General features: G+C 37.1%; 1 protein-coding gene across 1 annotated transcript; it reads left to right on the top strand.

The window, feature by feature from the left end:
- Nucleotides 1-19,296: 19,296 nt before the first annotated feature.
- LOC132312794 (AAA-ATPase At2g46620-like) lies at nucleotides 19,297-21,345 on the top strand. The gene has a single exon (XM_059811300.1). The coding sequence runs from the start codon at nucleotides 19,663-19,665 to the stop codon at nucleotides 21,124-21,126; it is 1,464 nt and encodes a 487-aa protein (XP_059667283.1). The 5' UTR covers nucleotides 19,297-19,662; the 3' UTR covers nucleotides 21,127-21,345.
- The last annotated feature ends 211 nt before the right edge of the window (nucleotides 21,346-21,556 follow it).

Below are 21,556 nucleotides of genomic sequence, written 5' to 3'. Positions count from 1 at the left end.
AAGGGAGAACGCAAGAAGTACTCGATAAGGTGAGAAATCTCAAATCTTTTCTCTTCAACAACAGCAGAATGCTTGAAGTAATAATTTTTAAGTTCCAGTTTAGATATGAACTTTACACCTCAACGATCAGAAGAAGAGGAGCCCTTTCAGGTGGCTAAAGAACGTCCGGTTAGGAATCTCTCACCCGCTCTCTTTGAATAGCTAGTGCGGCCGAAGTGAGACAAGGCTGACTTCTTTTCGGGAATGCCGTCAATCCTTTCATACTATAACCGCGTTCCTCCATCCACGCCATGAGAAAAGAGCTATTGCTGGTAGGCAAAGGGTAGATCATAAGTCAGAGAAACAAGGTTTGGAAGCATCCCCAAGTGAAAGAGTGATTCACGCAGGGAGTCTTCTTTTTCCCTCATGGCTCGGAGGGGTTGAAGCCTTTCAAAGGCAAGTCAATCAACTGCTAATTCTTTGCTCTCTTCTCACCGCACAACTCAACTAGTCGGTCTGTTGGTTAAACTCAACTCTTGATTGTGTGCCTTCACTTCCTTGTCAGCGATTGGTTTTGTCAGTCAACCCCTCTTCATGTCTTATGTCTCTTTATGTAACATCCCTATCCATCGTACCAGCTTGATATCCTTTCAAAGGCAATAGTCAAGGCAGCGGCACCGAAGATTCAAGCTTCAATAGGTAATCTATCAACAAGGGGATAGAACTAGAGCTAAAGGCCACGATCATGCGCATAAAATAGAAATCCTAGGATTCGCTAAGACAAAGGATACTTTTTTAGCTCTTCCTCGATCAAACTAGTCAGAAGAAACAGAACAAAACCAAATCGAACAATGGAAGACGAGATTCATGCTCTTTTATCACCTCCAAGAAAACTAAGTGCAAGAGTGAAGGAAATTGATGGCTAACAGTCATGCAATGGGTTCTCTGACTTCTGTCATTTACATCTTTTTGCTAGCATGCTTATTTTGGAATTGACTTTCTCGTCTGGTGTAAGGTATGGAAATGCTTCTTATTAATGGCTTACTTCCCTCTGTTATTAAGGAAAGCGTAAAAAGGCTTTCCGCCTCTCTATTCTATTATGAAGCAGACCGACCCAACCCAACCGGCTGTAAATAGGGCTTCTACCTTAGGTCAGCCCTTATTCTGGAATGATTAGGGGCATAACAATTATAGGCACTCCGCTAACATTCCCATAAAAGGCGCAGGCCCACCTATTCCACTATGCTATGCCATCTTGCCACTCACCATTTATCTAAAAGACATTAAGTATTTCGCATCGAATATTTATACATATCGAAATACCGAACGGGGAAGGCTTGTGTGAATAGAGGTATAATCCATTTATAGACAGTGATGTGATGGGTTTCTAACGATTGGGCAAACCCGTCCACTAAAATGAATAAGTAGTCTGATATCCAACCAGTCAGGAATGTAACTAGAGCAGCCGATGCCATAACAACCGGTGCACTTAGGTGATCCTTTGCTACTTTGCTCAGCAAGGCAAGATCCATAGAAATTTTAGAAACAAGCCTATTTCTGCCCTAAGACAACCAAGAATTGGAAAAAGTTCTACTAACAATACTAGACAAAGAACTCTATGAATATGAGAGCAAGCCTGTACACTTTTCACTCAAACTAACTAAAGGCTTTGAGGAGCGAAAGACCTCTAGATTCATTTGAACTTTATAGATAAAAGAGTATGGGTGCTTCAGTTCAGTAGCCTGTAGGACTATTTGCCATGTGTGACCGTCAAGCTGTGAATGTAGTTTGTTCGCACTGTCATTAGGGGGAAGAATGATCAATTTGAGGAATAGCCATTCTAGATTGTGAGCGAAAGTAAGATTCATTCTCAAAGCAAACTATCAGAAGCATTTCCATTACTTAAGAAACACATCCACTATGAAAAGCTTATTCATCAGTGACTTGTTCGGAGCAACTGGTTCAAGCTTCTTAGTATATGACTGACTAGCTACCGGACAGGAAAGTGCGACTTTGCTAGGTTCTGTGACATAGCAGAATAAGGTTCGGGCACATAGAAGATAGGGTATACTATGAATAAGGTTCTATGACTGTTTTGTCACAGGCAGTGGTTAAAGAAACCTCCGGCTCCCTATTGTGACTCTCTACCCTTGCCTCAAGATGAGGTGCGAATACGGGCTTACGTCCTACTGATCTGGTCTCTTTTCTACTAGATTTTCATTACTTTAGAGGAGTTCGCCTATCAATCTTGCCTTGCCAGTATAAGTAGAAAGCTCTCGTACGAAGATCAGTCTTTCACTTTTCTCACCCATTCCTGACTTCATTTTTGTTTGGTAATAAAGCAGGATCGAAAGGCATACGCCTGAGGTCAGCTTCGAAGCTACACTAAGTCGGGGTCCTCGTAGCTATCACATCCAAAGCGAATGATTCAATCTCTTCAAGCGAGATCTGAGAGAATCTTGAAACAGCTGACCAGGATGAAAATGATGACACTTTGGTCTCAGCAGTAATACATGGTAAAGGGCTGATAAAAACTTTCCTTATCCAGCTCTCGGTAAATGTCTTCTTAGCTCTTCCCCGAGGTTGAAGGATATCATACTTATAAACCCCCGTATTTGGGCCTAACATTGCTTTTTCTCGCTCGTAAGGCTTATGCCAATACACCTTGTTCCAAGGCTGTCCATGAAGTGACATCACCCACCTCTGCAGTAATAAAAGACTATGATTTCAGAGAGCCACTAGAAGAATCGAAGGTTGTACGCTATGAAAAGCATCATTCTAGTTCGAAACCTAAGATTGAGTTTTTTGGTGTGCGGGTGCTAGGGCATTTAAAATAAAATATGTAAGTTTGGCCCTATTTAAGCAGTGGAAGGTGCGGGTGCTAGTGTAGGTGCGGTGCTTTTTAAGTCAAATAAGAAGTTTGACGAAGCCTTCTCGCAACAAGCAACCGAGAAAGGAAGAAGAGTCCGTTCGCCCGGATATCTTATAAAATAAATCCTAGCTTGAGCCTTCTTTACAGACTTACCCTTTAACATTAGGACAGAGGCAGCTAATCCGATTCTCTCTCTTGGGATGGGACTGATTGTCATTCTTTTTCTATTTGGAAATAGAGGTTGCCGGCCTTTAGGCCTGACCTGTACATGATTTTAGAAGAAATGGTCCCCTTTTTCATCTAACCACAGTGTCAAAAGTAGATTTGGGGTGTTCATCCCACGGGGCACGTCAGATCTACTACAACCAACTGCAGGGCACGTTCAATCCACGCGCCCTTGATGAACCGGACCGGACGGCTTGGGCGAGCCCGGTTTAGCCAGTGAAGTATGCTTTAATTTCCCTCCTCTTCTCCACGCGCCTTTGATGGACCGGACCGAACGGCTTAGGCGAGCCCGGTTTAGCCAGTGAAGTATACTTTAATTTCCCTCCTCTTCTGTATATATGAGGATTGCATGCCAATTGTGTGTCTTGCCGAAGTTTGTCTTCTGTCAACTCTCTTCGCCATTTGCAACTATGGATAATCGGCGTCTGTCATTTTTTTGGTTTACAATTGTGAGCTTTCTTTGTGTGCTTGATTGTTTTACATAGAGTACAACATATGCTAATATGTCTGGTCTAAACTGGTTTATGATCGCTTTAATGATCCCTGCGATCATCACTCTCTATTTCATTTGGCCATGGGTTCCAATCTTACTAAGAAACCTATTGTTGAATTTTGTCATATGGTAGCTTTTGCCGGACTCGTCTCTTTCATAGTTTCAAAGCACTCTGTGGATGTCATGATTGTTATTACATGCTGTTTTGCTGTGATATTCTCTCTGTTTTGCTTTAGGATATTCAGTGTAGGAGACTTGCATCTTCCAGATTCATTCCTCTATTTCGGTTTTCATCTGGCGTTAGAGCTTAAAAATCTCTATACTGTTGCATTATTCTTTTTTGCATTTGCATTGCTAGTTATACGGTAATACATCGACCAGTGCAAGCGTCGTGTCATGGCACCACCCAACCACCGGCTCGTCCTCTGTTGTCGTCGCCACTAGAAGAAATGCTCGTATTGACAGATGCTAAGTCACAGACCGATGTTCCACAAACTTCCGCCTCTGCACTGGACCCTGTCTCAGGGAGTTCTGAACTTGATTGTTTATTTTGACTTTCTGTTTTGATTTAACTGTCTATTATGTTTTCCCACAAGTTTACTACAATTTGAATAATTAATTTTCAGTTCTGTGCCTGCACTGGGCTCTCTGTCAAGGAGGAACATTCAACATGCAATTGGTAATGTTTGATAGTTCATTTGATTTAATTTGGTTTTTTATTTTTGAGAAGTTGAGAAGTCACAGATAATGCTCATTATTGATCATGAGTTTCGTGGAGTATCAATGAATATTGTTAGTTTTAATTTATCGTCCTAGTGATAGATGACTCACAAACCACAAAGGTTCCACTTCCACAAGCTTCTACGCCTGCAATGGGCTCAGTCTCAAGGAGGAGAAACACTCCGAAGCAAAATCTTAAACAACCAGGTATGCTTTTAACCAAATTAGTATTTACAGGGTCCTGCAACATCTCTAACTGCAGCAACCTATTCTGTCAAAACCCCCTTTCACTGCTCTCAACTTTTGCTGTAACATATGTGTTAAGAAATAAGGATCGAGTAGGAGTTTATGAGAACAAGAGAAAAATATATGACAATAAATAAAGCGCACACACAAACGAGACAAGGATTTACGTGGTTCGGCTGTGCCTACATCCATGGGGAGAAGACAGAACAATATTTCACTATGGAAATAAAAAGATACAATGTTTAAGTGGCTTACACCCAAAACCTAATTACACCCAAAACTCTCTAGCTCTTTGTTTTTCTTTACTAAGAGAATTCACTTTCAAATTTTGGATGATACTTGGATGCCATGGGCTAGGCTATTTATAGCCAACATTCCATCACACAGATTGAGAACTTGGTGATCATGCATGGAAAGCACAGCTTGGAGATCATGCACAGGAAGCTTGCTGAATACAAATCTTGGAGGCCAAGATGATGATACAATGAATGATGTAAATGGGTGATGCAAGTGCTGACATCAGAATTGAGCCAAAAAGTCAACAATATGTAAAGGATTTCCTATAGCCACTGACTTCCAAGCTTTGGACACCACCCCTTCCACTTCATCTTGCATACACCAAATTTTCAAAAATTTAAACGATTTAGGGGCAGCTGACCATCCAAAATTTAAATTTATGTAACCAATTAGAATTGATCAAAACTTTAGTGTTAATTCTAGCTTGAATCTTCTGTTTATTGCACCATGACCACTCAGCATTATTGATAGGCAATTCCTCCATTCTAATATCAAAGATAACCCCATTGAACTCATCATGACACTTTAGAGAATTCCATAACTCTCTTCTTTGTACTGCCCTATTAGCAGCATACACAGCTGATATAAAAACAGAATTACCAGAACTTAAATGTTTAACTTGTAACAACATCATTTGAAAATCCTTCTGAATCAAAACCATATCAAACATGACAGGGTTCCATCCAAACCAAAATTTTCCTAAGTAATGTGACCTATAATTGGCCACCCAAGACCAAGAAGGACAAACTTTTTTCTAAATTTTCTTAGCCTTTCCTTCATTCACTATAGATTTTTAGATTAATTATGGCTTATTCACATTAATTAACAATCATGACGTTTAACTCAGCTGCTCCATTTTTTTCCCAGGGTTATCCCACATTGCTGGGCGGAAGGCTATGAAAAAGAAAATTCATTACACACTTGGATGATAAATATTGATTATGTATGAATTAAAATCAGTAAGTCGTTATATATATATATATATTCACTGTAGTGTTTTTCTGAAAACTAGTAAGTAGTTAAATGAGAGTCATTGGATTTTATCCACTGTCGAACTTCTCTTTGTCTTCTTGGCTTATTCAAGCTCCTCACATTCCATGATGTGATCATTGAGAGGGAGGAAGGAGGGAAGCACCCCTCACATTCTATTGACTTTCTTTTGTGTTGGAGGAGGAGCAAAGAACATCCTTAGATGTACTTTAGTTAATAGAATTCCTTGCTGGATCCCTATAATATATTGCTTCATCATTTGAGACATCTTGATAAACAATCTCACCTTGTGAGTCAAGTATGAATCCCTTCGAAGATGGAATCTCCATATCAATCCTAATTTTGGCACTAATAGGACCAGACTGGATTTTTGCTTCTGAACTTGAAATTTCTTGAATAATAGGCCCAGTGAAACTTGAACTGTCTCCGCTTATAGTTCCTTTGTGGGAGTCTCTAAAATTTCTTCTATTTAATGTTTCTCACCCTCTTCCTCTGGAATATCATCCTCAGTTTCCTTCCGTGCTTCTTCATTCTGTAAAACTTGAAAGTATTTGAGGTTTAAAGAGGAACAAGTCATGTAGTGTTACCCACATTGTTCATGGTACCACATTCATCTCTAATAGCTCTTTCTTCAAACACCTTATCTTTATCTCGAACCACCAATTGTCCCTTTTGTTTTACCACCCATTTATCAACCAACTTTTTCTTCTTCGGCTTGGCTTGTATAACCTTTTAAGGACATCTTTCAGAAACATGATTAACCCTCTGGCAGAGAGTACAAATTTGTGGCTTCCACTCATATTTAAATTCAAGAACACAATCAACCCCATGAATTTTACTCTGAAATACTAAAATAACATTGAAATATATACATTGGTTGTCTCATTAAGGTATTTGTTTGCTGGAAACAAATACTGATGCTTTTGACGTTGCTGAAGAAATACATCACTCAGGTTATTTTTAGATTATTAATCACCATGGCAGCTAGCTAATATAATCTTGCTGCTATAGAGCTTTTGTTGGTTCATGATTTATGTTGTTAGGAAAGATTTTGTAAGTGTCTATTTCTAGTTTGTTTGTTGGAGCTTTCTATATATATTTTTTTCTTTTCTTTTTTCTTCGCGTTATTAATATTATGAGATACTGCAATTGTAACTTGTGTAATGCAGCCACTTTCTTGAATATTTTCAGCATAGACACTAAGGTGGAGAGTGTGTAGTCAACTTATGGAGTGAGTAGAAGTAATAAGATCAACTTCTGCATTTAACAATGACCTGGATGTTTGAGCTTTTTGAATTCCTCTGGCCAAATCAAGAGCTACAGCTTGTTAATTAACTTCGTTTCTTTTTTGCAGGAGAGAAGAAGTGCACCTAACCTAGTTTGGTTCCAGATTAAGATCTTCACCATTTTTTTTTCTTATTTTTTCCTGCATTTTGTAATTCCTTTGCTCTAATGCTGGCCTGTGTGCCTTACTCTGTAATGTGTTTGTGTAACGACCCGAGTTTTTTAACCTGGGCGTCAGTGATGACTCGAAAGTTGACCCGATAACGGATCTGAAATGCGGAAGTAAAAGATGAAACCGTAGTCCCTTGAGATATAAATCATCTCTAAGACACCAATGTGACATTCCATGAGGTCACAGAACTTAAGGTGAGCGAAAGATGAAATGAGAGTCAAAACGGCTAAAATTCGTTAATTAAGGGTAAAATGGTCAATTCACAATTAAAGGGAGAAAATTGACTCTAAACAAGTCAAACAAGGTGAATACAATCTAATCTAATCATTTCACAGCATTCCAAGAAGTTCCAAGAACATTGGCTAAGAATTCCCCAAAAACGCCCTTTCCCGGTTTAAGCAAAAACTGACCCTATCTCACTAAAATATGAATAACTCCCACTACGATTGGAATCTGAGAATGGTATTAGTACCATTGGAAATCTGACTCAAAATCCTTAAGTTTAGGCTCAAGAATCACCCCATTTGGGTTAGAAATGAAGAAGTTATTATCGTTTGAAGTTGGAACTTCAGTGCTGAAACATAACTGAGAGACTGTGAGAATGCATGCTATTTCGGTCTACCGAAATGGAGTTTCGGTTGACCAAAATGACCAAAAACTTTACTAAAAACATGTTTTTAAGGGGTAGTTACTTCGGTAGACCGAAATAAGCCATCGGTTTACCGAAATAGCCCTGAACAGTACTTTTGGCTACTGGAAAGTGATGTTTTTGGTGCAATGGAATTCCCAACGGCCATCAGTCGACCGAAATGGCGGCCAAAATAACTCGTAAAGGTGCTGAAATGTTAGGAAAAGGTCCTTGGTCCAATTCTAAGGTGGTGCATGCATCCCATATGATCCAAACACACTTAAAAACATTCCCTAATCTCAAAAGAGCGACTTTGACCTGCCAAAACAAAAGAGAACTTGAAACATACCCCAATGCATGAATTTTTTTTTATAGAAATTCATAATTTATCCATAAATAGTTCAAAAGTCAAAACTTAAGAGTTTTGTGAGATGTGAGCATGTACGCAAACGTAAAATGATGTAGTAGACGGGCTACAATGGCCTACGACCTCATTACAACTCAATTACAATTTTTGACATGTCAAACCTCTAATTTTCACAATAGGCTATATTTACAATACTTGAAATTTTAGAACATGCTTGTGAACATCAAGTTAATAGCCCTTAGCTTCATGTTATGCATATAAAACAAGTATCAAAAAGTGTCATTAGGTACATATTACATATTTCAAGGCAAAAATAGTGTTTTTCACCAAATGCTACTATATGCTAACACTTGCATGTTTTCAAAAATACAACAAATACTATAAGGCATCAAAGCAACTTAGGGATATGATGCATCCCAAAACAAAGTCTCTTTATCTGTAAAACAACCCAAACAATTAGGGTGAGTAATCAAGTTACTCGTAAGATGTGATGCATGCGCATACCCTATAGTTTCAAGTATAATGTGAACCAAATATAGACCATCACAATGGTGCATTCCACCTAACGTTTATATTTCCATAGTACTCTAAGAGATCATCTCAAGCTATACAAATGTTTGAAATGATAAACACGTAGTATCCAAATATACAAGATAAGTACAATAACCACATTAAAACTAAGATTATCAAATCACAAGCTACAAGAAATCCATAATTTACAACTTGGAAGGTAATGCGAAATCAAATAATAGAAAGACTAGGATATGTGGCCACGAGACCATACAAGTTATTTTGGGTAATTACGACCCATGAGGTACTACCCAGTGCGCACTATGACATAGAAGAATTCTTACCCTCCGTACTAAAGCCAAGCCCTAGCCATCAACATTTCATTTCCTTACAAGCTTCCAAAAGTCAACAAGTTCATGACATTTATATAATCTCAAATGCATGAAACTACCTACCAAGCACAAGTAAGGTAAAACCACACAAACCATGCCCTAAGGTTGCATGTCTAAAGTGGCAAGCTAATGTTACTACACATTATGCCATATGAATTTAATATTAATGTAGGCTACAATTACTAATCATGCAATATAGTAATTTACCTACAAGTAATTATAAGTGCTATATATAAGATTTTCATACTAGACTCTCAATGAAATCCCCATTTACTTAACAACATAATTGAAATTTCAAGATATTCATAATGAACTCTCAATGAAATCACAAGTATTAGGCAAATCATTAAGCAATAACTTACCTATACAATTTAATAGTCATATATATGCTTTAATCCACAAATCCTAAGTCAAGCATATAAAATCTCTATTTATATGTAATTACAAGAATTTAAAAAGTATGTAATCAATATATATCAAGTTCCAATATATAAAAAACCCAAAGAGGATAAACATACAACCACCCCTACCTCACAAGAGAATTGTTCCTCTTGAATCCAAGGGAAACAAAAGAATTTCAAGTTTTTCTTCTAGAGTTATAAAGAGGAAGATGAGGCAAGGCTTTTGTATTCCAAGCTTAATAGTCTAAGGTGGGTGGAAGGGTATCAAAAATGAAGTCAAAGCTCTAAGTCAAGCTTTGCTCCAATGGTGGCTAAGTTAGGGTTCTTGAGAGGAAAGAGATAATTGAATTGAAAGTGAAAACCCTAAGTTAAAATGGTGGGATTATCCACTCACTAGGTGCTCTTGTACTACCTCTCTCACACACACTAATGCAAGACCAATTGTGAAGCCTACACTTGTCATGAATTTAAGTAAGCTTCCAAGATTAAATATCCAACCTACACTTGTCAACCATCCATGCCAACAAGTGCTCCAATCCTAGGCCAACAAATGAGTGAATCTCCACCCTCCATGTGTCATCAAACAAGGCTTCGAAGTGGTTTCACCACAAAATCAACAAGTGGCACCTTAGGAATGTGATACTTGTCACATTTTTCGAAAATTACAAAAAGGTCCTTTTTGAAAATATCTTCCAAATTAAATTACAAAATGGTCCCTAAGACGAAAAATAATTACTTTATTTAATTACACAAAACCCCTCAAGTTTAGAGGAATTACCAAAAGTTATACATTCATGTCCTTTACAAGAAAAGTAAACATTTAACATACTTTTCTACAAAAGTGAAAATATAGATATTATGGAATTCAAATATCATGGATGTAGGCAAAGCCGGAATCAAATCCGAGCAGAAAAAGTGAGGTTATGTAAGGAAAAATGGAAAACGACTAAAGGACGAAATAGGAAAAAGATAAAAAAAGAAATTTACCGAAAAAAGAAAAAGAAAGAAAATGACCGGGTCATTACAGTTTGTGTGTGACACGTGCACGTTGAAATTGGAATGACTTATGCTCTGAAACTACACAAGGAAAGAATTAAGATTTTGTTATATGCAATTTAATTTTTCAATTTAAATTTGATGAAGTCTAAGAAGTATGAAGGAGCTGTGTTTAATTGGTTGCACATAAATGCCATGTCTTATTATGAATTTATGTATTACAATGGTCATTATGATTATTATAAATTTATATATCATAAGTTTCATGCAGTCATGAAATTTATATTTACCATTAAAAATGTTATGTTGTATATAACATAACTTTTATGTCTGAAAAAAAAATATATATATATATATATATATATATATAAATCTATTTTGTTATCGTGTCTATCTTGCTCTTTTAAGATATGTCATCTGGTGTGTCAACCTTTTTTTTTTTTCCTGGCAAACAGAATAAAAACTAACAGATAAAAGGACAGTAGTCCAACTCCACCAACTGAAGCACCTCCGCCGAAAGATGAGAGATGATAGAATTAGCACACAAGCGTGAAGAAGAGAGTGATGCAATGGTATGGGCTGCTCGATTACCTTGCCGCCGCACATGGAACACCTTAACCCACGAGAGTAGGTCCAAATCAATGCGAATATCATAGATACATGGGGCGATAATAGAAGGGCACCGAGAATTTACTTGCAAAGCATCCACAAGATTTTTAACATCACATTCAAACCAGACGTGCAGAAAATCAAAAACCCAAGCCCACATGACAACAAGTCTAAAAACGAATGCTTCAGCCACCAATGGAGATGAAGCCGAAAACTGTTTAAAAACTACTGCTTGAAGAACTAAGCTTTCCGAATTTCTGAAAATACCTCTTCCTCCCCCAAGGCCAGTTGAATGGGAAAAAGATGCATCAACATTGCACTTGATTTTGCCGAAAGGGGGAGGAGACCAAGAAAGAAGGGAAACAGAAGGTTTAGGAGTCAAATGCACATTCAACCAACACTTCTGCAAATCAAAAAAATCCTAGAAGCTTTGGACTGCCTTAGATGCCACAAAAGAAGGATTCCAAAGAGCACCTTCAAAAATCAACCTATTGCAAGCTTTCCATAAAAACCAACAGCAAAAGGAAACCAAACTCATCAAAGAAGTACACGCCATACACCCAGAAGCAAGATTAGGAAGACTCAACCACCACTCTGAAAAAGAATTCACAACTAAATTAGAAAAATCCAAGCGAAGTGGAGTTAGCTTCAAAGTCTGCAAGGAGTAAGAACATTTAAAAAAGAAGTGGAGAATAGTCTCCTCCTCCACACCACAACGAGGGCACATTGCATCATTCGTAAAACGTCTATGAAGATGTGTGGAACCCAAATACTCCGCCAACCCTAAGACGGGTTAGATCCCAAAGAAGCCTCCAAGAAAGAACAAGATGGAAAGTATTTAGCTTTAAGGAGATGAAAAGCAATACCGCGTTGAGTAACTTGAAAATTCTAGGCGTGTTTGGCCAGGAGAGCAAAGTTAAAAGCTTCAAAATCACGAAAGCCCAGGCCCCCACTATTTTTACTAGCACATAAATCTTCCCAATTTACCCAATGCACTGAACGGGATTGCTCTTTTTTACACCACCAGAAATTACGTACACATTTAGAAAGATCCAAACATAAAAAGCGATGCAACCGAAAAGAAGACAGAAGATATGTAAGTAGAGCACTAAGCACTGCCTTGATTAAAATTTCCTTACCACCAGCTGAAAGACAATGCTTCTTCCAAGAAGCAAGTCTATCTTGCATATGATGAAGAACAAACTAGAAAACATCTCGCTTAGAACGCCCCACCAAGGCAGGCACTCCCAGTTAACGAGCATGGAAACCCTCCATTGAAATCCCCAGCAAATGGTTGATGATGGATCTTGTAGATCGACTAGTATTTTTAGAAAAGAAAATGGCGGACTTCGAAAAATTAATCATTTGACCAGACGCCTGCTCATAACAATTAAGGATACGTTTCAAAGATTGAACTTCTTTGATAGAGGCTTGACAAAAAATAATAGAGTCATCAGCGAAGAACAAGTGCGAGAGAACAGGAGCATCCCGACAAGTAGACAAGCCAGTGAGAACTCTTGCCAGCTGAGCACGATGAAGAGCCAATGATAAAGCCTCCGCACATAGAATGAAAAGATGTGGGGATAGAAGATCGCCTTGGCGGAGTCCTCGAGAAGGCTTAAAGAATCTCACCGGAGTGCCATTCACAACAATTGAGTAAGAGACATCGGAAATACACGTAAAAATCAATCGAATCCAATGGGCATCAAACCCCAATTTTTCAAGCATACGGAGTAAGAAAAGCTATTCAATCCTGTCGTAGGCTTTACGCATATCAAGCTTAAGAGCCATGATTGAAGTATGAGGTCCATCATTTTTTATATTGAAGTAGTAAACAAACCCCCAAAAAAATCTGCGACCTATAGGACATCTTTTAGACACCTTAAAGGCCTTTGTTTTTTCTTTTCCATCCTCTCCTGGTCCACAAACTTGAAAACGCTTTTGACCAAGTTTATTTAACTAGCACAAAAGATACCCTGTAGTATTGTTCCTCCTCTCTCTCTATGTCCCTTTCATGGATATTTAATTGACTTTTGATCATTAGTCTGTTTTTTCAGGAGGGAGGGTCGTCGGTGTCAATATTCTCTCTTTGTGGGAGTAGTGCAAATGACAGACATTTGGCTGCTGTCAAGCTCCTCTGCACAGTATTATATCAATGGCTATAAAATTGGAAATATAGGATAGGCATTAATGGTTACTTCCTTTATGCTTGCTGCAACATACTCTTGTTTTCTCTTGTGTTTTTTATTTATGATTATGATCCAACATGTGTAGTTCCGTCTTTCAATCTCATTTATGTTTGTTGTGAGTCTGTGATGCGAGTTTTAGTAAATTGTGGCTGTCGTGTATTAAAAAATGGAAGTCCTGTAATTGACGTTGTTACAAAATTGACATGTTTCATTATGACTGATGAATTGCTTCCTTCTATATGCCTCTGTTGATATAATTAAAGATGATTGAGCATTATTTCCCGGTTAATAGATTATTTGGATTGTTTTATTCTGCTAAATCTGTTGAACTTCTGTTGTTTTCTAATTTCTTTCTATATATTGTTTTTGTTTCACTTATAATTGCAGCTATCTCAAGGCACGTACTATTGCAGGATCTCTGTTGGAGTATCTTTCAAGGCTACAGGTATTGTATTACTTTGATTTATTGATACAACGAAAGTCGTGTATACAGAACTGTTTTTAAATTTTAGAGTTAATGCCTTTAAATTTCAATATAGTGATATGGTTATGCTTTATCTTTTGTTTAATTTATGTTCTTTGTGCTTTCTTGTTAACTTTTTTCATATTTACAAGTCATTCAGGTTGACGAAGAACCGGCATTTAGAACAAATACCACTATCCTTGATGATGGTGGTTTAATAAGAGTTGGTAGAAGTTGTCATTAAGTGATCATATAGTAAATGTATTTTGATAAGAATTGTCCTTCATAAATGGTTAGTGATGGATTTGAAGCTATAATGCAGACACGGAAAAGATTTTGATAAATGTGTTTACATTTCGTGCTTTGCATGATACATTCTCTCTTCTTCTTCTTCTTCTTCTTTGTTTGTGTGTGCGTGTACGAAGATTCCCCTAGCCCCTCTGCTACTCAAGCTGAAAAGGAAGAGAGTTGGATTCGCGGTCAAATCTACCTTACAACATTGGAGAACCCTACTCCATACTTTTTAGGTCCCAGTCCGCTTAATGTTTGCCGTTAATAGTTACTCATCAAGACTTTCCTTTCAGCCATTCTGGGAGAAAATTAAATTAGGTTTTAAATTGTTCCTTCTTTCTTTGTAAAGTCCACATTAGGATTTCGCCAAGATAATTGAATACTCCCTTTGTATATAGTATGATTTGTCAACATTGCTTTGACCAGAATGTAGAACAACATTTCAGCTTTCCAGAACCACTTTACTGTAGAGCAAGTGTGCTCTGACCACAATGCATATGAATTATGAACGAGCTTACAGATTTTGTGATCTTTTGAGGCAGCTGATTGCTTTTTTGTCACCTCCAACCATTCAGAATATTTCTGATTGTTACAAGAGCTCCACTTTTGATGTAGCATAAAAAAATCATGAGCCGATACTTAATTATTATAATATTATATTGTACTTTAGGTATCTCTATATATCCCTATGCACTATGTTTTGATTCAGAACGTCAAGCATTTTCATATAGCATTGTCTTTATTTAATAAGATTATTTTTAATATAGGTTCACATGGTGCCATTGCAGTAAAAGCTTGAGCTAACAAGTATGTGTGCAGCAAGTTTATGTAAAATATCGTCAAAGATTGTTTCTTCCTGCCTAACACTTGGCATAGGTTCCATGGTACTAGGTAATGGTCTTTTTATAATTTTAAATGGTGAAGTCTTCTGGAATTGTTTTCTATGTTCTTGATTGTCTCTTAAAGTCTGCAGGTGGATATAGCATTTTGCATACTTTGTCTGTGTCTCTATTTTCATACCAGTTTTATTTACTTATTTATTTTTTGTTTTTTTTTTATTATTTTATTTTTTGGGGTTGGAGTTCTCTAATAGTCTGGAGTTAAGCAGTGAAAAGTTTGCTAATCTCAATTACTTGGTTTAGTAATAGTGGCATGTTTTCATGTTATGGTAATCCTTCCCTTTTCCTTTTTCTTTTTATTTTCTCACACAGTCTCTGTTTTCCAGACTGTCAATTAAACATTTTTTTAGCCCATTCTGTTTAAAAGAAAGAAAATTTACATTTTTTTTTTGTTTTTTTTTTTAATCTTATTCTTCTTTTCTTTTTGAACTGAAACCTTGATCATGATGTGTTGTTCTATGCCATTTTAGTAACCTTGTTAGAGCCCTAGTGGTACAAGTTTCTGGTTGTTAGTTGTAACAAATATGCCAACCCCAATTTATGACATTGAACACATTTGACAAAATACTCCGTATGATGCAACCAAAAGCCTTTATTAATGAATGATTCCAATCTACTAAAACGGAAAAATTTGACTATAAAGTAAATTTTGTTGAGAACTAAGAAGTTGAATGTATTTGGAAAGTAGCAGATCATCTGTGTTTTTTCCTTTTCCTCTTTCCTTTTCCTTTCCTTTTTCCCTCGTGATTGCATGATTGTGTATGGTCCTCCAAGCTTAAAGTGGAATTCCACCGGTTGATGAAGATGACCATAATGAATGATGGATTGCGATGGCAATAATGGGGACAGCTGAAGTTTGACATTTATACAGGTGATGCCCATTCTAAAACAAATGCATTCATGCAAGGTCATCATTTTTACAGCCCATCTGTTGTCCTTGCTTGACCTTTTATGTGTTTGGCTACCATAATAATAACACCCATTTAATGGATAGTCCAGCTGGGTTTTTAGACTCCACTTTAGGGTAGGTGGCAGTGGGTAGGGTTTTTTTATTATTATTATTTATTTTATTATTATTATTATTTTTGGACAGTGGGTAGGGTTTGGTTCAGTTTTAGGACTACTTCCAGCAGTTTCAAGACAACACAACCAATAAAACTATGGTGATTTGTACTATTTTTTATTGTAATAGTATTTTTTTTTTTTTTTTTGATAAGTAAAATAAATCAATTTATGTTGCAATAATAATAGTTAATATGTTGATGGTTGCTAAAACTATATATATCTATATTTTGATACGTTGATGGTTGGGAGGGAAAGTTTAGAGGTGAATCTAACTTGTGACATTATTTTGCGCGCAAAATAAAAGAAGAAAAAAAAAAAAAAAAAAAAAAAAAAAAGTGTCATTCTCGTATTGAATCTGTATTGATGGGGTACTTTTTGTTAGTACTGCACCAAATAATGATGCCTAGAACAATAAATAACAGTTAAGCAGGTCCAGAATTAAAAACTGGATTTTAAGAGATCTCAAATATTTGGGGTTTCAATTTCAAATATTATGTGATCATGATGATACTCAGTTGGATTCTTGCAATTTGGACTAGACTTGTATTTGGTAGTCGTAGGTGGTGGTTAATTTTGCATTTGTAATATTTTTTTCCCAATGTCATTTAGTTCTATTCACAAAGTTTTTTTGCAACTGCGGCGGCATATAAAATGTGTGGGTCTCTGTGTGTGTGTGTGTGTGTGTGAGAGAGAGTGAGAGAGAGATCCATGTCCATGATGGTAGCCCTTAGATGAGTTTTGGCCACCACTTGAATCTGTGACAAGTCCTCCTCTATAATAGAGAAGTTGAAAGATGACAATATGTCATATAGGGAAAAATATCTCATCAAAATACTTTAATCCCATACCATGAATTCAAAACAACACAATTAACCACTACTATTTGTGGGCATCAACTGCCATGAGTTTCTAGCCATGTCTCAACAAGTGGAAACCAAAAAAGCTCTCTCTCTCTCTCTCTCTCTCTCTCTCTCACACACACACACACACACACACACAAAAAAAGCTCTTGATTTGTTTATCCAAACTCACAAAAACCAAATTAATTACACTATAGAATAAGTCAGCGCACACCAATACTGTTGAGACCAATAATAAGTGTTACAAATTATCAGTCCTAATTTGTTATGGTATTAAACCACTAAGACACAACCGTAAGGTACAAGTTCCGGTGGGCAAACACCCAAACACTGTCTTCCCTTATCCACCACGTTACTTACATGTATACTATTAAACAACCCTATTTTAGTAATTTCACTGGTACACGATGACAATTAATTAATTTGAACGTTGATGGGAAATAAAACGTGAATTAGGCAATCAACTTGACTAAATCTATATTTTATAGAATATACGAATATAATATATATAGGCGTATGCAGTGGTCTGCGACTATGCGCGGATTGAAAGTTTGAAATATTCAGTCATCGGTGACTTATAAAAATCCAATTGCCACTCAAAATTCAAAGTAGTACAAAAGTAATTGCATTGAATGTGATGGAATTGAATTTTTTTCTTAATTGTTTCGCTCGTGTTGCGTGCCCATTGAAATATGATATAAAGTCACATTTTAGCTTAGCATCTATTATTAGCAGCTAGACTCCGTCAAATAGCGTGTGATATGAAAATGTCACGGTGCAATACAATCATTTTAATCAATGGTGTTCAATATGTAGACCCAGTAAAAACATGCACTTAATAATAATGTGCAGTGCGACCAAAATAAAAATGTTTCTTTGTTTGTTGCAACTTTCATGTAAAACTCTTAATATATAAACACAACAAATATATATATATATATATATATATATATATATATATCATTTTTGTACTAAGATTAGTTAAGTGAATGAGATTTCTATCATGCCAAAGTATGAAAATGACTAAATATATGCAGTTTGTTTTATTTTAAACTTGTGATTTCGAATCACAGTAATCATACTAATGCTAGTTTAGTGCATGAGCTTTCTATCACGCCGAGTATGAAAATGACTAAATATACACAATTTCTTTGATTTGAAATTCGTGACCTCGTATCAGAGTAATTTTACTATTCCATCAGGACCCGCAATTTGAAAAGGGGGGAGTACCACAAGGGCGTACATTTCAATTTTTGTTTGCTCATGGAAGGTTGGAGAAGGTATCTAAAGGAATGATTGAAGTTGAACCTTCTTTTTCCTTTTTCCTTTCCCTGGTGGATAAGCTATGATTCAACTATGGACAGTAAATCCGAGTCACTTCTCAGATTGAAACAGTGGATGTGATTACCCTTTGATGCAAAACGAATACCATCAACGGTATGATTCAAAAACTTCCAGACAGAAGAAACAAACAAAAGAAATAGATTCACTCAATGCCTTGGCAGTTCGTTTAAATCAAAGGCCTGAATTGAAATGATCACAGAGTAAAAAGTACGTATGTGGAAACACCAGCATTTGGCTTGGTATGTCAGAAAGTAAAAAAAGAAAAAGTTCTCTTAAAATCCCACACTTTCTCTTCTCAAAAATAAAATAAAAAAAATTATAATAATAAATGTACATAAATGCATCCCAATGATGCTTCTCATAAAAATAAATTAAAAAAGTTATTTTTCTATATTTTCTTTTCTCCTCTTTTATTTCCATTTCCTCTTTCTACCAAGAAAGGGAAATGAAGTTTAAAAATTAAATGCATTTATATGATAAGAAAATAAATGATACACAAATCACACCACCATCGCTTGAGTTTTCTCATAATTATACAAATCATTTTCATGTTTTTTAAAAATGACTTTTGACCTCTCTCATCAAATGATTTATATTTGATGATATTAATAGGTCATTTATTTGACAATTTCATCCCAACTTGTTGGATAACCAACGTTCCATTTGGTTACAGATGGAAATAGCAATAAAAAAGAAAGAAAATAAAATTTTTCTAAACACTTCATAAGTTTGATTAACAGCATAACCAACCATCTTTCTAATAAAAAATTTCTCAAAAATAAAAAAAAAAATTATAAATATAAAAACTTAATTTCTTGATAAAATTTTATAAATTTACAATAATACCTCATCATTAATTAATTCAGAACAGAGGTTAACTAACTCTAATAAATGATCTTACTAATAAAAGTTGTGGAGCCGCATTCAACTACCTAAGATAGAAAAACAACACACATATGCTACTACTCTTAAGGCTGAAATAATAGACCATCTTCATTAGTCATACATTTACAGCTACAGCATATGAATAGTAATAAAACTCCTCTCTCTCTCTCTCTCTCTCTGCCTTGACCCAGTATTAAACCTGCATGCCGGCTACAGACGTCTTCAAAAGTTCAAACACACCCCCACCATTTAAAATGCCCCCATAACATACCGTATCTCCCATATTTTATATCCAGATTCACATTCCTTCAATCCATCTCTCTCTCTCTCTCTCTCTATCATTCCAATGATTTTATAAACAATCACTGCTTTCCTCTTCAGTATTTCCTAAATTATACTAGCTCAACCCAGTTTAATTTAATTACTCCATCTCCCAACAACCCTTGAATCATTTCATTTCAAGCTTTTTCTATCATCAATCAATCATGTTTCCGGTGAACTCACTCCTACTGCTGGCGGGTGCAATTGTAGTTCTGTTTTTGGTTCTTCGATTTCTATCCAAAACATCTCTTTTACATTTTCTCAAGAAATGGTGGCGATTGATTGAAGATGGATGTTATGCATACCAGTTCTACAAAGTTCCGCAATTCAACGACCATATGCAAGAAAATCAGCTTTACCGGAAAATTTCCACTTACCTGAATTCTTCGCCGTCCGTCGAAGACTCCGATTTCGCGAACCTTTTCTCCGGCAACAAGTCGAACGAAATCAGCCTTGTTCTCGATCCCAATCAAGTCGTGATGGATACGTTCCTCAGCGCTAGGGTGTATTGGACGAACGACAAGTGCGAGACAAATGGTTCCAGAGCGCTGGTTTTGAGGATCAGAAGGAACGATAAGCGTCGAATTCTTCGTCCTTACCTTCAACATATTCACACGGTGTTCGACGAAATTGAGCAGAGAAGGAAAGAGATTAAACTGTATATCAACGCGGAGGCGGAACCGCAGAGGAACGGACGGTGGAGATCGATTCCGTTCACGCATCCGGCGACTATCGACACGGTGGCGATGGACTCGGATCTCAAGAACAAGGTAAAGTCCGACCTCGAGGCGTTCCTCAAGTCGAAGCAGTACTATCACCGGCTCGGACGAGTCTGGAAGCGGAGTTACCTCCTGTACGGGCCGTCCGGCACCGGAAAATCGAGCTTCGTCGCCGCAATGGCGAAGTTCCTCAGCTACGACGTGTACGACATCGATTTGTCAAAAGTCTCCGACGATTCAGATCTGAAGATGCTCTTGCTACAGACGTCGAACAAATCGATGATCGTGATCGAAGATCTTGATCGGTATTTGACCGAGAAATCAACGGCTGTGAGCTTGTCTGGGATTCTGAATTTCATGGACGGGATAGTATCATGCTGCGGCGAAGAACGCGTGATGGTCTTCACGATGAACGGTAAGGATAACATCGATCCTGCGGTTATGAGGCCCGGAAGGATCGACGTTCACATACAGTTCCCTACCTGCGATTTCTCAGCTTTCAAAACCCTAGCGAACAGTCACTTAGGGCTCAAAGAACACAAGCTCTTCCCTCAGGTTGAAGAGATCTTCCAGATCGGAGGGACTTTGACTCCGGCCGAGATCGGCGAGATCATGATTTCGAATCGGAGCTCACCGAGTCGGGCTCTGAAAGCGGTCATTACCGCGTTGCAGACCAACGTTGACAGGAGGGAGTCCAGTAAAACGGGGCAGAAATTGGGTCATAGCGCGTCGGGTCGGACCGCGGAAGAGTCGGGCGAATCCGGATTCTTTTGCCGGGAAAGCGTTCACACCGTAAAAGAGTTCCGGAAATTGTACGGACTACTGAGAATGAAGAGCAGTAGGAAGGAGTCTATAGACTTAGATGCAGCTGAGAAGGAAAATTCACGGCATGAACGGCATGAACATTAACCCGACAGCTTCCGGCAGATCAGCCCGTGTTTACATTCGGAGCTCCAAACAGTTAAGATCTGGGATTTTTTTTTTTTTTGTACCCTTGTTCATCAAAGGGCTTTCTTACAATACTTCATTTTCTTTGTACTGTTTTTTCTTTTTCATCTCAATACACCTTTTCTTTTTTTTCTTTTTCTTTTTTTTAAGTTAATTGTTGTATAAATTTTCTTTTGAACAGCCGACCCTATTCACATGAAAAAAGGCAAAATGATGACAACGAAAAATTATTGTTATATAAAATTCTCCTCAAGTTTAAGTTGAAATTCGGGAATGATGTTGATTAAATGTTTCTTTAGCCTTTTTTGTTGGAAAATTTTATTTTATTTTTGTTATTACTCGTGGCGCGATGGCACAAAGATAAATTTGGTAGGGACATAATTTGTTATGG

The sequence above is a fragment of the Cornus florida genome, unplaced genomic scaffold (genome assembly GCF_030987335.1).
Source record: "Cornus florida cultivar Cherokee Brave unplaced genomic scaffold, ASM3098733v1 CherokeeBrave_3.0.0_Hap2_Chr06, whole genome shotgun sequence".
NCBI classification, from domain to species: domain Eukaryota; kingdom Viridiplantae; phylum Streptophyta; class Magnoliopsida; order Cornales; family Cornaceae; genus Cornus; species Cornus florida.
Note: the sequence above shows the minus strand (reverse complement) of the source record. Positions and strands in the feature narration are given on the sequence as shown.